The sequence below is a fragment of the Hippopotamus amphibius genome, chromosome 7, assembly GCF_030028045.1.
Source record: "Hippopotamus amphibius kiboko isolate mHipAmp2 chromosome 7, mHipAmp2.hap2, whole genome shotgun sequence".
NCBI classification, from domain to species: domain Eukaryota; kingdom Metazoa; phylum Chordata; class Mammalia; order Artiodactyla; family Hippopotamidae; genus Hippopotamus; species Hippopotamus amphibius.
Genome location: NC_080192.1, coordinates 119361571 through 119374313, shown reverse-complemented (window position 1 = coordinate 119374313; position 12743 = coordinate 119361571). Strand labels below are relative to the sequence as shown.

The window sequence follows — 12743 nt, the reverse complement described above, 5'->3', positions numbered from 1 at the left end:
AGTAACATTTCACTTAGATGTTTTCTCTGCTCATAATTTCAAAAAGCACCTTCACATCACAGGTTTGTTACAGGGATTAAATAAAATAGCACATGTAAAAAGTAGAGTTCCAGGTGTTCAATAAATTGGAAGCATTCAATACATAGTAATAATCATTATTATTTAGGCAAGATTTCCTTAGGCAATGTAATGGTGATGTTCAGGAAGTGGAAAGATGGTAATTATCTGTCTAATTCCTTTAGTTTAAGATGAATTTACTCACCTTGTAGTTCAGGGCCAACAGTTGTTATTATAGCACCCAAGCATCTACCCAAACACTGATGAACTTCTGTATGGGAGGGTGGAACTGTCAACAGCAAAGTAAGAACTAGAGATAATGTTGGCTCCACATATCCACGATACATTGGGCCACTAGAATCCACTATCAAAGCAAGCGAATGAAGGGACCAAGTCTGGAATAAAATATAATTTTATTTTACTGTAAGTAAAACAGAATACTGAATTGATACTTTAACTTAAATTTTCATAATACTAACATCTTAGTTTTTAATCAGTAAAAATATTTTAAAATATGAGAATGAGTCAAAAATTATCCACACTCCAGTTATATTAAAACTTCTGTTGGCTGCACTGTCTTACTAGAGCTTTCCGTTCAGGGCTACTGTCTCCCCAGTCACTGCTGTGCAGGTGTGAATGTGTTACATCAGTTCATTTGTAACTGCGGTGCAAGCAAACATGCATGCCCCACTTGTGATTTGCATGAAAGAAGAGCAGCGTGCAGTGATTCGTTTTTGCGGTCTGAGGGTGTACCTGGTGTCGTTATTTATCGAAGACGTTGTGCACAGTATGGAGAAAGTGTTTTGTTGCGAAGAAGTGTGTATGAATGGATAGAGATGCTTATTGAAGAGCTGTAGCCTAAACTTCAGATTAAACGCAAAGGACTGCTATCCAAGGGATTGTGATCTTGCATGACAATGCACGTCCACACACTTCTGCCACACTGTCGACACTGCAAAAACTTCATTTTGAGGTGTTAAAGCATCCTCCCTATAGTCCTGATCTTGCACCGGACTTTCCTGTTTGGTTCCCTGAAAGCAGCCCTACGAGGATGAAGATTCACTTCTGATGAAGAAGTGAAGACAGCAGTGCATTCGTGGCTCACAGCTCAGCCTAAAACATTTTTTAATAAGGGAATATGAAAGTTTGTTGTCAGACAGAAAAGTGTATTGAAAAGCAAGGAGATTATGTCAAAAATGATGTATCTGTCTTTTCTAAAAGTTAATTAAAATAAATTCTACAGCCTGAGTACAGATAATTTTTGACTCACCCTCATCTATTCCTTAAGAAATAAAAGATAAACACATAAGCTACCAGTAGCCAATAACCAAAGCAACTGATATACAAATGCTTTGTTTAAAGTTTCTTTGCAATGTGGCTTTGTGTCAGAAAAAAAAGTTTCATTGATGAACTCATTTCCTCTATTATAATGTACATGTATTTCACAATTTCAAAAAAGAATGACTTATGTAATAAGCCTTTGATTTAGTGGATGCTATGGATATCAACTATATCTCTACAGTTTTGCTAAGAAACTAGCCCGAAGTAAAACAATGACCATGTCAATGTTCTGTACTCAGATCTATTTCTCGACCAATGACATTCACACAACAGCTCTTCAAGTGCATCAAACCATTTCAGGCCCTAATTTATGCTTGCTAAGTACAAATAATCTTAGCGGCTAATTGTATTTGTAAAACTAACCCAGAGCAATATAGTGTAATAAGCACAGGCTTAAAAAATGAAAAGTCCTTTAAGCTGCCCACATCCACCTGTAAAAGAATGTACTTTTTATTTTTGCTGTTGGCAACCCTAAAGGAGAGCTGCACTACTGGGTTGAGGACAGGTCTCAACAGAGAAGCTTCCCAACTTGCCAACATGATAGAAGAAAAACCCACACCTTAATTTCTACTACCTGTCAATCCACTCCAATCCTTTGGGATCTGGTAACCTGAGTTGGACAGTTATGTGCAGAAACCATACCTATTGACCAAAGTAATAGGGACATAGCAGATTGAGGGAGAAAGACCAGAATACACATTCTGGAGAAAAAAAATTAATGGAAGAAACAAAAGAAATTATTTTAATAAAATTATAATAAGGATTTTTAAGGCAATATAATCAAAGCACAAAGGAGATTCTAGAAGTACTTAAAAAAAACAAATACACAAGTGGTGCTGGGAAAACTGGACAGCTACATGTAAAAGAATGAAATTAGAACACTCCCTAACATCATACACAAAAATAAATTCAAGGAGCAAGCCTCACCCCCTCCTCATGGAAGACTTGATTCTCTCCCTGCTCAGCGGCACAGCGGAGCAGCACCTTGCCCCAGAGGGCATCCGAGACACTGGAGGCTTACTTGCAGCAGACTGGGCTTCTGGAGCTGAACCTGGGGCCCCAAACTGACATCTGCCAAGGACATTTTCCTGACTTGTTCAGCACTTCAGATCAGTCAGTGCAAAAAGACTGAATATTCGTCTAATCCAATACTTGGACATTAGTCTGAGGCTTGGACAGTCTTCTATAAACACCTCTATCACCAGGACAAGCAACCCCAAAAGCTTGGACAACCATGAGGAAACAAAGAAACACCATGCAGGCAAAGGAGCAGGAAAAAAACCCACAAGACCAAATAAATGAGGAGGAAATAGGAAAAATGCCTGAAAAAGAATTTAGAGTAATGATAGTAAAAATGATACAAAATCTCGATAACAAATTAGAGAAAGTACAAGAAACAGTTCATAAGAACTCAGAAAAACAAACAGCAATGGATAACAAAATAACTGAAACTAAAAATACTCTAGATGCTATAACCAGCAGAATGACTGAGGCAGAAGAACGAATAAGTGAGTTGGAAGATAGAATGGAAGAAATAAACGCCACAGAGCAGGAAAAAGATAAAAAAATAAAAAGACTAGAAGACAGCCTCAGAGACCTCAGTGATAACCTTAAACGTACCAACATTCGAATTATAGGCATCCCAGAAGAAGAAGAAAACAAGAAAGGGTCTGTGAAAATATTTGAAGAGGTTCTAGTGGAAAACTTCCCCAACATGGGAAAGGAAATAATGAACCAAGTCCAAGAAGCACAGAGAGTCCCATACAGAATAAACCCAAGGAGAAATACACCAAGACACATATTAATCAAACTAACGACAATTCAACAGAAAGAAAAAATATTAAAAGCAGCAAGAGAAAAGCAACAAACAACATATAAGGGAAAACCCATCAGGATAACAGCTGACCTTTCCACAGAAACTCTGCAGGCCAGAAGGGAATGGCAGGATATACTGAAAGTCCTGAAAGAGAGAAACCTACAGCCAAGAATACTTTACCCAGCAAGAATCTCATTCAGATTTGAGGGAGAAATCAAAAGCTTTCCAGACAAGCAAAAGTTCAGAGAATTCAGCACCACCAAACCAGCCTTACAACAAGTGCTAAAGGAACTTCTCTAAGTAGGAAACACAAGAAAAGGAAAACACCTACAAATACAAACCCAAAACAATTCAGAAAATGGTCATTGGAACACACATGTCAATAATCACTTTAAATGTAAATGGATTAAATGCTCCAACCAAAAGACACAGACTGGCTGAATGGATACAAAAACAAGACCCTTCTATATGCTGCCTACAAGAAACCCACTTCAGACCAAGGGATACATATAGACTGAAAGTGAAGGGATGGAAAAAGATATTCCATGCAAATGGAAGTCAAAAGAAAGCTGGAGTAGCAATACTCATATCAGACAAATTAGACTTGAAAGTAAAGACTATTAAAAGAGACAAGGAAGGGCACTACCTAATGATCAAGGGATCCATCCAAGAAGAACATATCACAATGGTAAATATCTATGCCCCCAATATAGGAGCACCTCAATACATAAGGCAAATGCTAACAGCTATAAAAGGGGACATCGACAGGAACACAATTATAGTGGGAGACTTGAACACCCCACTTACATCAATGGACAGATCATCCAAACAGAAAATAAATAAAGACACACAAGCTTTAAATGACACATTAGACCATCTCGACTTAATTGATATTTATAGGACATTCCATCCAAAAACGACAGACTACACTTTCTTCTCAAGTGCACACGGAACATTTTCCAGGATAGATCACATCTTGGGTCACAAATCAAACCTCAGCAAATTCAAGAAAATTGAAATCATATCAAGCATCTTCTCAGACCACAACGCCATGAGACTACATATCAATTACAGGAAAAAAACTGCAAAAAATACAAACACATGGAGGCTAAACAATTCACTATTAAACAACCAAGGAATCACTACAGAAATCAAAGAGGAAATCAAAAAGTATCTAGAAACAAATGACAATGAAAACACAACAACCCAAAACCTATGGGACGCAGCAAAAGCAGTTCTAAGAGGGAAGTTTATAGCAATACAGTCCTACCTTAAGAAACAAGAAAATGATCGAATAAACAACCTAACCTTACACCTCAAACAACTAGAGAAAGAAGAACAAAGAAACCCCAAAGTGAGCAGAAGGAAAGAAATCGTAAAGATCAGAGCAGAAATAAATGAAAAAGAAAGGAAAGAAACCATAAGAAAAATAAATAAAACTAAAAGCTGGTTCTTTGAGAAGATTAACAAAATTGATAAACCATTAGCCAGACTCATCAAGAAAAAAAGGGAGAAGATGCAAATCAACAGAATTAGAAATGAAAAAGGAGAAGTCACAACGGACACCTCAGAAATACAAAACATCATGAGAGACTACTACAAGCAACTATATGCCAATCAATTGGATAACCTGGAAGAAATGGATACATTCTTAGAAAAATACAATCTTCCAAGACTGAACCAGGAAGAAATAGAAACCATGAACAGACCAATCACAAGTACAGAAATTGAGGCAGTGATTAAAAATCTCCCAACACACAAAAGCCCAGGACCAGATGGATTCACAGGTGAATTCTATCAAACATTTCGAGAAGAGTTAACACCTATCCTTCTCAAACTCTTCCAAAATATTGCAGAAGGCGGAGCACTCCCAAACTCATTCTATGAGGCTACCATCACCCTGATACCAAAACCAGGCAAAGATGTCACAAAAAAAGAAAACTACAGACCAATATCACTGATGAATATAGATGCAAAAATCCTCAACAAAATACTAGCTAACAGACTGCAACAGCACATTAAAAAAATCATACACCACGATCAAGTGGGGTTTATCCCTGGGATGCAAGGATTCTTCAATATACGCAAATCAATCAACGTGATACATCATATCAACAAATTGAAGGATAAAAACCATATGATCATTTCAATAGATGCAGAAAAAGCTTTTGACAAAGTTCAACATCCATTTATGATAAAAGCTCTCCAGAAAATGGGCATAGAAGGAAATTACTTCAACATCATAAAAGCCATATATGACAAACCAAAAGCCAACATTGTTCTCAATGGAGAAAAACTGGAAGAATTCCCTCTAAGAACAGGAACAAGACAAGGGTGTCCACTCTCACCACTGTTATTCAACATAGTTTTGGAAGTGTTAGCCACAGCAATCAGAGAAGAAAAAGAAATTAAAGGAATCCAAATTGGAAAAGAAGAAGTAAAATTATCACTCTTTGCAGATGACATGATACTATATATAGAAAACCCTAAAGACTCTACCAGAAAACTGCTAGCACTAATTGATGAGTTTAGTAAAGTAGCAGGATACAAAATTAATGCACAGAAATCTCTTGCATTCCTATACACTAACAACGGAAGAGCAGAAAGAGAAATTAAGGAAACTCTCCCATTCACCATTGCAACCAAAAGAATAAAATACCTAGGAATAAACCTGCCTAAGGAGGCAAAAGATCTGTATGCAGAAAACTTTAAGACATTGATGAAAGAAATCAAAGATGACATAAACAGATGGAGGGATATACCATGTTCCTGGATTGGAAGAATCAACATCGTGAAAATGACTGTACTACCCAAAGCAATTTACAGATTTAATGCAATCCCGATCAGATTACCAATGGCATTTTTCACAGAACTAGAGCAAGAAATCTTACGATTTGTATGGAAATGCAAAAGACCCCGACTAGCCAAAGCAATCTTGAGAAGGAAAAATGGAGTTGGTGGAATCAGGCTTCCTGACTTCAAACTATACTACAAGGCCATAGTGATCAAGACAGTATGGTACTGGCACAAAAATAGAAAGGAAGATCAATGGAACAGAATAGAGAACTCAGAAGTAAGCCCAAACACATATGGGCACCTTATCTTTGACAAAGGAGGCACCAGTATACAATGGAAAAAAGACAGCCTCTTCAATAAGTGGTGCTGGGAAAATTGGACAGCAACATGTAAAAGAATGAAATTAGAACACTTCCTAACACCATACACAAAAATAAACTCCAAATGGATTAAAGACCTACATATAAGGCCAGACACTATCAAACTCCTAGAGGAAAACATAGGCAGAACACTCTTTGACATACATCAAAGCAACATCCTTTTTGACCCACCTCCTAGAATCATGGAAATAAAATCAAGAATAAACGAATGGGACCTCATGAAACTTAAAAGCTTTTGCACAGCAAAAGAAACCATAAACAAGACTAAAAGGCAACCCTCAGAATGGGAAAAAATAATTGCCTATGAAACAACGGACAAAGGATTAACCTCCAAAATATACAAGCAGCTCATGCAGCTTCATACCAAAAAAGCAAATAACCCAATCCACAAATGGGCAGAAGACCTACATAGACATTTCTCCAAAGAAGACATACAGATGGCCAACAAACACATGAAAAGATGCTCAACATCACTCATCATCAGAGAAATGCAAGTCAAAGCCACAATGAGGTATCACCTCACACCAATCAGAATGGCCATCATCACTAAGTCTGGAAACAACAAATGTTGGAGAGGGTGTGGAGAAAAGGGAACTCTCCTGCACTGTTGGTGGGACTGTAAGTTGGTACAGCCACTATGGAAAACAGTTTGGAGGTTCCTTAAAAAACTACAAATAGAACTACCATATGATCCAGTCATCCCACTCCTGGGCATATACCCAAAGAAAACCATAATCCCAAAAGAAACTTGTACCATAATGTTTATTGCAGCACTCTTTACAATAGCCAGGACATGGAAGCAACCTAAATGCCCATCAACAAATGAATGGATACAGAAGATGTGGCATATATATACAATGGAATATTACTCAGCTATAAAAAGGGATGAGATGGAGCTATATGTAATGAGGTGGATAGAACTACAATCTGTCATACAGAGTGAAGTAAGTCAGAAAGAGAAAGACAAATATTGTATGCTAACTCACATATACGGAATCTAAAAATGGTACTGATGAACTCAGTGACAAGAACAGGGAAGCAGATACAGGGAATGGACTGGAGAACTCGAGGTATGGGAGGGGGCGGGGGGTGAAGGGGAAACTGAGAAGAAGCGGGAGAGTAGTACAGACATATATATACTACCAACTGTAAAATAGTCAGTGGGAAGTTGTTGTATAACAAAGGGAGTCCAACTCGAGGATAGAAGATGCCTTAGAGGACTGGGGCAGGGAGGGTGGGGGGGAATCGAGGGGGGGGCGTCAAGGAAGGGAGGGAATATGGGGATATGTGTATAAAAACAGTTGATTGAACCTGGTGTACCCCCCAAAAAAAAATAAAATAAAATAATAATAATAGAAAAAAAAAAAAAATAAACTCAAAATGGATTAAAGATCTGAATGTAAGGCCAGACACTATAAAACTCCTAGAAGAAAACATAGGAAGAACACTCTCTGACATAAATCACAGCAAGACCTTTTTTGACCCACCTCCTAGAATAATGGAAATAAAAACAAAAATAAACAAGTGGGATCTAATGAAACCTCAAAGCTTCTGCACACCAAAGGAAACTATAAGCAAGACGAAAAGACAACCCTCAGAATGGGAGAAAATATTTGCAAACAAATCAACAAAGGATTAATCTCCAAAATATATAAACAGTTCATCCAGCTCAATATTAAAAAAACAAACAACCCAATGGGCAGAAGACCTAAATAGGCATTTCTTCAAAGAAGACATACAGATGGCCAAGAGGCATATGAAAAGCTGCTCAACAGCACTAATTATTAGAGAAATGCAAATCAAAACTATAATGAGGTATCACCTCACACTGCTTAGAATGGGTATCATCAGAAAATCTACAAATAGTAAATGCTGGAGAGAGTGTGGAGAAAAGGGAACGCTCTTGCACTGTTGGTAGGAATGTAAACTAATACAGCCACTATGGAGAACAGTGTAGAGGTTCCTTGAAAAACTAAAAATAGAATTACCATATGACCCAGCAATCCCACTACTGGGCATATACCCAGAAAAGCCATAATTCAAAAAGACACATGCACCCCAATGTTCACCACAGCACTATTTACAATAGCCAGGTCATGGAAGCAACTTAAATGTCCATTAACAGATGAATGGATAGAGAAGATGTGGTACATATATACAATGGAATGTTACTCCGCTGTAAAAAGGAGTGAAATTGGGACATTTGTAGAGACATGGGTGGCCCTAGAGACTGTCATACAGAGTGAAGTAAGTCAGAAAGAGAAAAACAAATATCATATATTAATGTATATATGCAGATTATAGAAAAATGGTATAGATCAACCAGATTGCAAGGCAGAAATAGAGACATAGATATAGAGAACAAACATACGGACACCAAGTGGGGAAAGTGGGGAGGGTTGGGGGGGAATGAATTGGGAGATTGGGATTGCCATATATATATTACTAATAAGAAAAAAATATCAAATTGTACACTTTAAATACATCCAGTTTATTGTATGTCAATTATATCTCAATAAGTTCTTAAAAACACATACACACATACTCAGAATTTATATTAAATGTTCAGTAAACAACTGAAAAAAAAAAGAATAATTACTATTAGATACCAAAATCATTATCTTGAAGTTCAAATGGAAGATTATCCTGTAACACAGTGAAAATACAAAAAAAATTAAAACAATGAGGAAAGAGAAGAGACCCAATATATAAATAAGTACCAGAAAGAGAAAAAGAAAAGATAAACATATAGAACTTGATGAAATTTCTAAGCTGCAAGGGTAGAGAGAAAAACTCCTACATGCTGTCAAACCAAAATGCAAGGTTACAAACATAAAAATGTATCTCAGATACGCTTCTTAGCAAAAGCCATAAAAAGATGGGGAAAAAGATAGCTATGATGTCCATAAGCATCTATTAATTCAGAAACTTATTGCATAAGCCAATGTCTTTTGGCAGTGTGAAATATATGTACAGTATAAAAGAAGAAAAAGAATTCATCATTAAAGTTTTATATCTGGATATTCAAAGCCACACTGCAGAGAAACTTTACAGTATTTACACATCAGTTGCTTTGATTATTGCCTTATATGTTATCACTTATTTCTTAAAAAAACATTTGAAAGTTTTTATAGACAGCTGATGAAAAACTGAAATGTTAATATGTATGGAAATTTAACTCAAAAAATGAAGCTACTATTAGCCTCTTACATGCAACACATAAAACACTGAAACATTTATGAATGGGGGGAAAAAAAGCACTGTTCCAAGAATAGTATATCCAACACAAAATATTATTCAAATTTGAAGACAAAATAAAGCCTTTTTTTAAGATATGCAAGGAATCAAAACACACACCACTAAACAACCCTTCCTAAGATTACTACTGCTAAAGGAAGTTTTCCTATCAAGTAAAAATAAGAACAAAGATCTCAAGACAGGAGCTGAGGATACAGAAAAGAAAACATTACTGAACAATAAATCTCTAGTAATTACACCTAAATACATGTATACAATAATTTGTAAAGTATAATTTTTGAGTTAGGATTCTTAAAAAAGAAGAGACTTTAGAGAAAATTGAAGAATGCTTCCGCACTATTCCTGTGCAGATATGAACTGCATAGTAGCTCTGAGGGAACGCAATTAGTCTACATTACAATAAAATGTCATCTCATAGAAAAAGAATCATGTGATGCAGTCACTTACAGGAGTGTGGTTTTTAAGAAATTAAAGCAAGAGAAGGCTGACAAAGAGGTGAAGACAAAGCAAAGAAAACTAGCACCTACTCTTTGACATAAAATAAGAAAGCAGCAACTTCTTGGGTAAAATAATTTCATGGTTGTGTTCCTTTCTTCCAGATTACTGTGGAAACAGCTGTAAAAAAACAGCATGGCACCTCCTAAGGGGCAACTTTACTTCATTTTGGCTTTTAGTCCTTTTGAGACTTTTGTGCTTTATATGGCTGGAAATTTTACCAAGAAGTCAAAGGCAAAACTAAGCCTGTAGACTAAGACTTCTCTGGTGGATTTTGCAACCTTTTCTTATGGTGAAGGAACCCATTTATTAAGAAACTAACGACAGGCAGTAATGGCAATCAAACTTGTCTCTTCTCCCAACTTCTGAGTCCCAATATGAAGCTGGTGAGTTGAATCCTACTGGATTCATATACTCAATATTTTAGGGGCATCAATGTGAAGTGGCAAATCAAGTATGGGATACTTTCACACGCATGAAGCTCTTCCCTCTTACTGTATTATGTCTATTTCTGTATAAAATATTTAAGGAGAAAGAAAAGAATCTCAAGATTGAAGATTTCGACCAACCAACAACCTGTACCTGGGTTAGGGTATTAGAGGAACAGAGAAAGGACTGTTATTAAAAGAAATTTTATCATCTAACATATGTAAGGAAATACAAAGAAGAGGAAACATGTGAAAAGGATAATAAATAATAAAAAGAAACTATGCTTCAAGGAATGCTGTGAATGGGTTAACTTCCCAGAATAAGAAAGACTCTAGGATTAGGTTCAAATACAAAATCTTGTTAGACACTCATAAAACAAAATGATAGAGGAAGATCCTAAGACATTTTTCCTAACAATTCATCAGAATCATTACTATTTTTTTTATTAAAAATTTTCCTAAAAATAATATTTTAAAATTTAATAATAAAAAAAATCAACATTATACCTGGACTTCAGAGGATGTTCCATCTTGTGCTAGAGCCAATAAAATGCTGACACTGGTCTTCAGATGTTGTCCCGAGCCGATGCCACCAACATAACGGTGCAAACAACCCAGAGCCAATGAATGGCCGGTTCTGGATACAACATCTCGAGCTGACTTCAATCTGGAAAAGAGTTACGCTTCAGGGATTGTTTTTTCTATTTCCCTATGGCAATAACAAGCTTATGAATCACACAGTAAAAGGGATTTATTCTGGAAATCAGAAACGATTACAGTCATGATTACTTCTTTCTCTACTCACTAACAAGAGTTAGCGATTCAGTTTAAAATGACTGAAGTCATACATTTCACTGAATAAAGCCTACTTTAATTTCAGAGAAATATGAAAGAGGACCTACAACTTCACAGTTTTTAATATTAATTATTCCTTGAAAAGACAAGAGCCATTTGAAATGTATTTTTACCACTGGTGTTTTAAATAAAAGACAAATAAGACAAAAAGACTATGACTCATAATTACGCACCAACATAGTTACTATTAGAAAACATTAAAATACTACTAAGATCAAAGCTTGTAAAATAACAAAGAATCCTAGAAAGCAATGTTGACTGCATTTTCAAAACTGTATCATAACTCTCTATAAGCCATCCATGATCAGACTTTTGTCAAACTCATAAAAGTGAAAGTCAAGAGATGAAAAACCATCACCAAGACACTGGCAGGTCAGTTTGCTTACGGCAAACAAAGAAAAAATTCCAAGTGCTGTCATGATGGAGACGTTAAGAAATGTAGTAAGGAAGAAAGTGAACTAAGTCCATTCTTAGCAGTAGTTCGAATACATTATATCCTTGGAAAAGTGATCTTTATCTTTCTGTGCCTCAGTTTCTCCATCTCTAAAATGAACATCATCACTACTCCTACAAAGCAGCTGTTTTGAGGAATGAAAGAAGAATGAATGCAGTCTGTGAATTCTAAAGCATTATACAGATTAGAAAGCTTCCTTCATATGGGTACTTTTCAAAGTTCATTTCAGTGAGCTAAAAAAAGGCTTGAGCCAATTTTCTCAGTGATAATCATCTATTCAATAAAGTAAATTATCTAAGATATAAGAATATACATTTCCTAGAGGTCTCAAAGTGATTTTCAATTTAAATGGAAACTAATTTAACCAGAAATAATTTTTATTTTTTTCTGAACTGGGTCTTAAGCAATCGAAGCTACTCCCTATTAACTGAGAACGGTTTATAAGAATGATTCCTATCTTAATGCTAATGGCATATGATTTTAATGTGCAAAGACAGCTGACAGATCTGTATGTATAAGTGATTTTGACTTTTTATAATTGGGTATTATATCAGCAAGAGATAATGTCGATAAAAGGTCTGATATAATGAAGTTGCAGGATATTGAAGCTTTTTCAAAATAGATTCTGTCAAATCTAAGATACCATTTTTTTAATGTACCATTATTTAACAGTATAAAAGAAAAAAATTGCTGTCAAATAATTATGACATTTCAGAGATTTTAAGACAAATTCCAATTTCAGATAAATTAAAATGTGAAAAAAAGGGTAACAAAATCTTTGTAATAATTAATTTCAGATCATAATAAATTATTTAGAAAAGCTAATGAAACTAAGCACTGAGAACACTTGCAAACCATTAACC

General features: G+C 35.8%; 1 protein-coding gene across 10 annotated transcripts in view; it reads right to left on the bottom strand.

Moving 5' to 3' along the window:
- The window catches only part of HEATR5B (HEAT repeat containing 5B), a 98889-nt gene that overhangs the window by 54250 nt on the left and 31896 nt on the right, over positions 1-12743 (bottom strand). For all 10 annotated transcript variants that reach the window (XM_057742814.1, XM_057742813.1, XM_057742812.1 and 7 more), the window contains 2 exons: positions 11079-11238; positions 263-452 (listed from right to left, as the gene is read on the bottom strand). In XM_057742814.1, coding sequence (XP_057598797.1) covers positions 263-452; positions 11079-11238 — 350 coding nt within the window. The remainder of the gene's footprint in view (positions 1-262; positions 453-11078; positions 11239-12743) is intronic.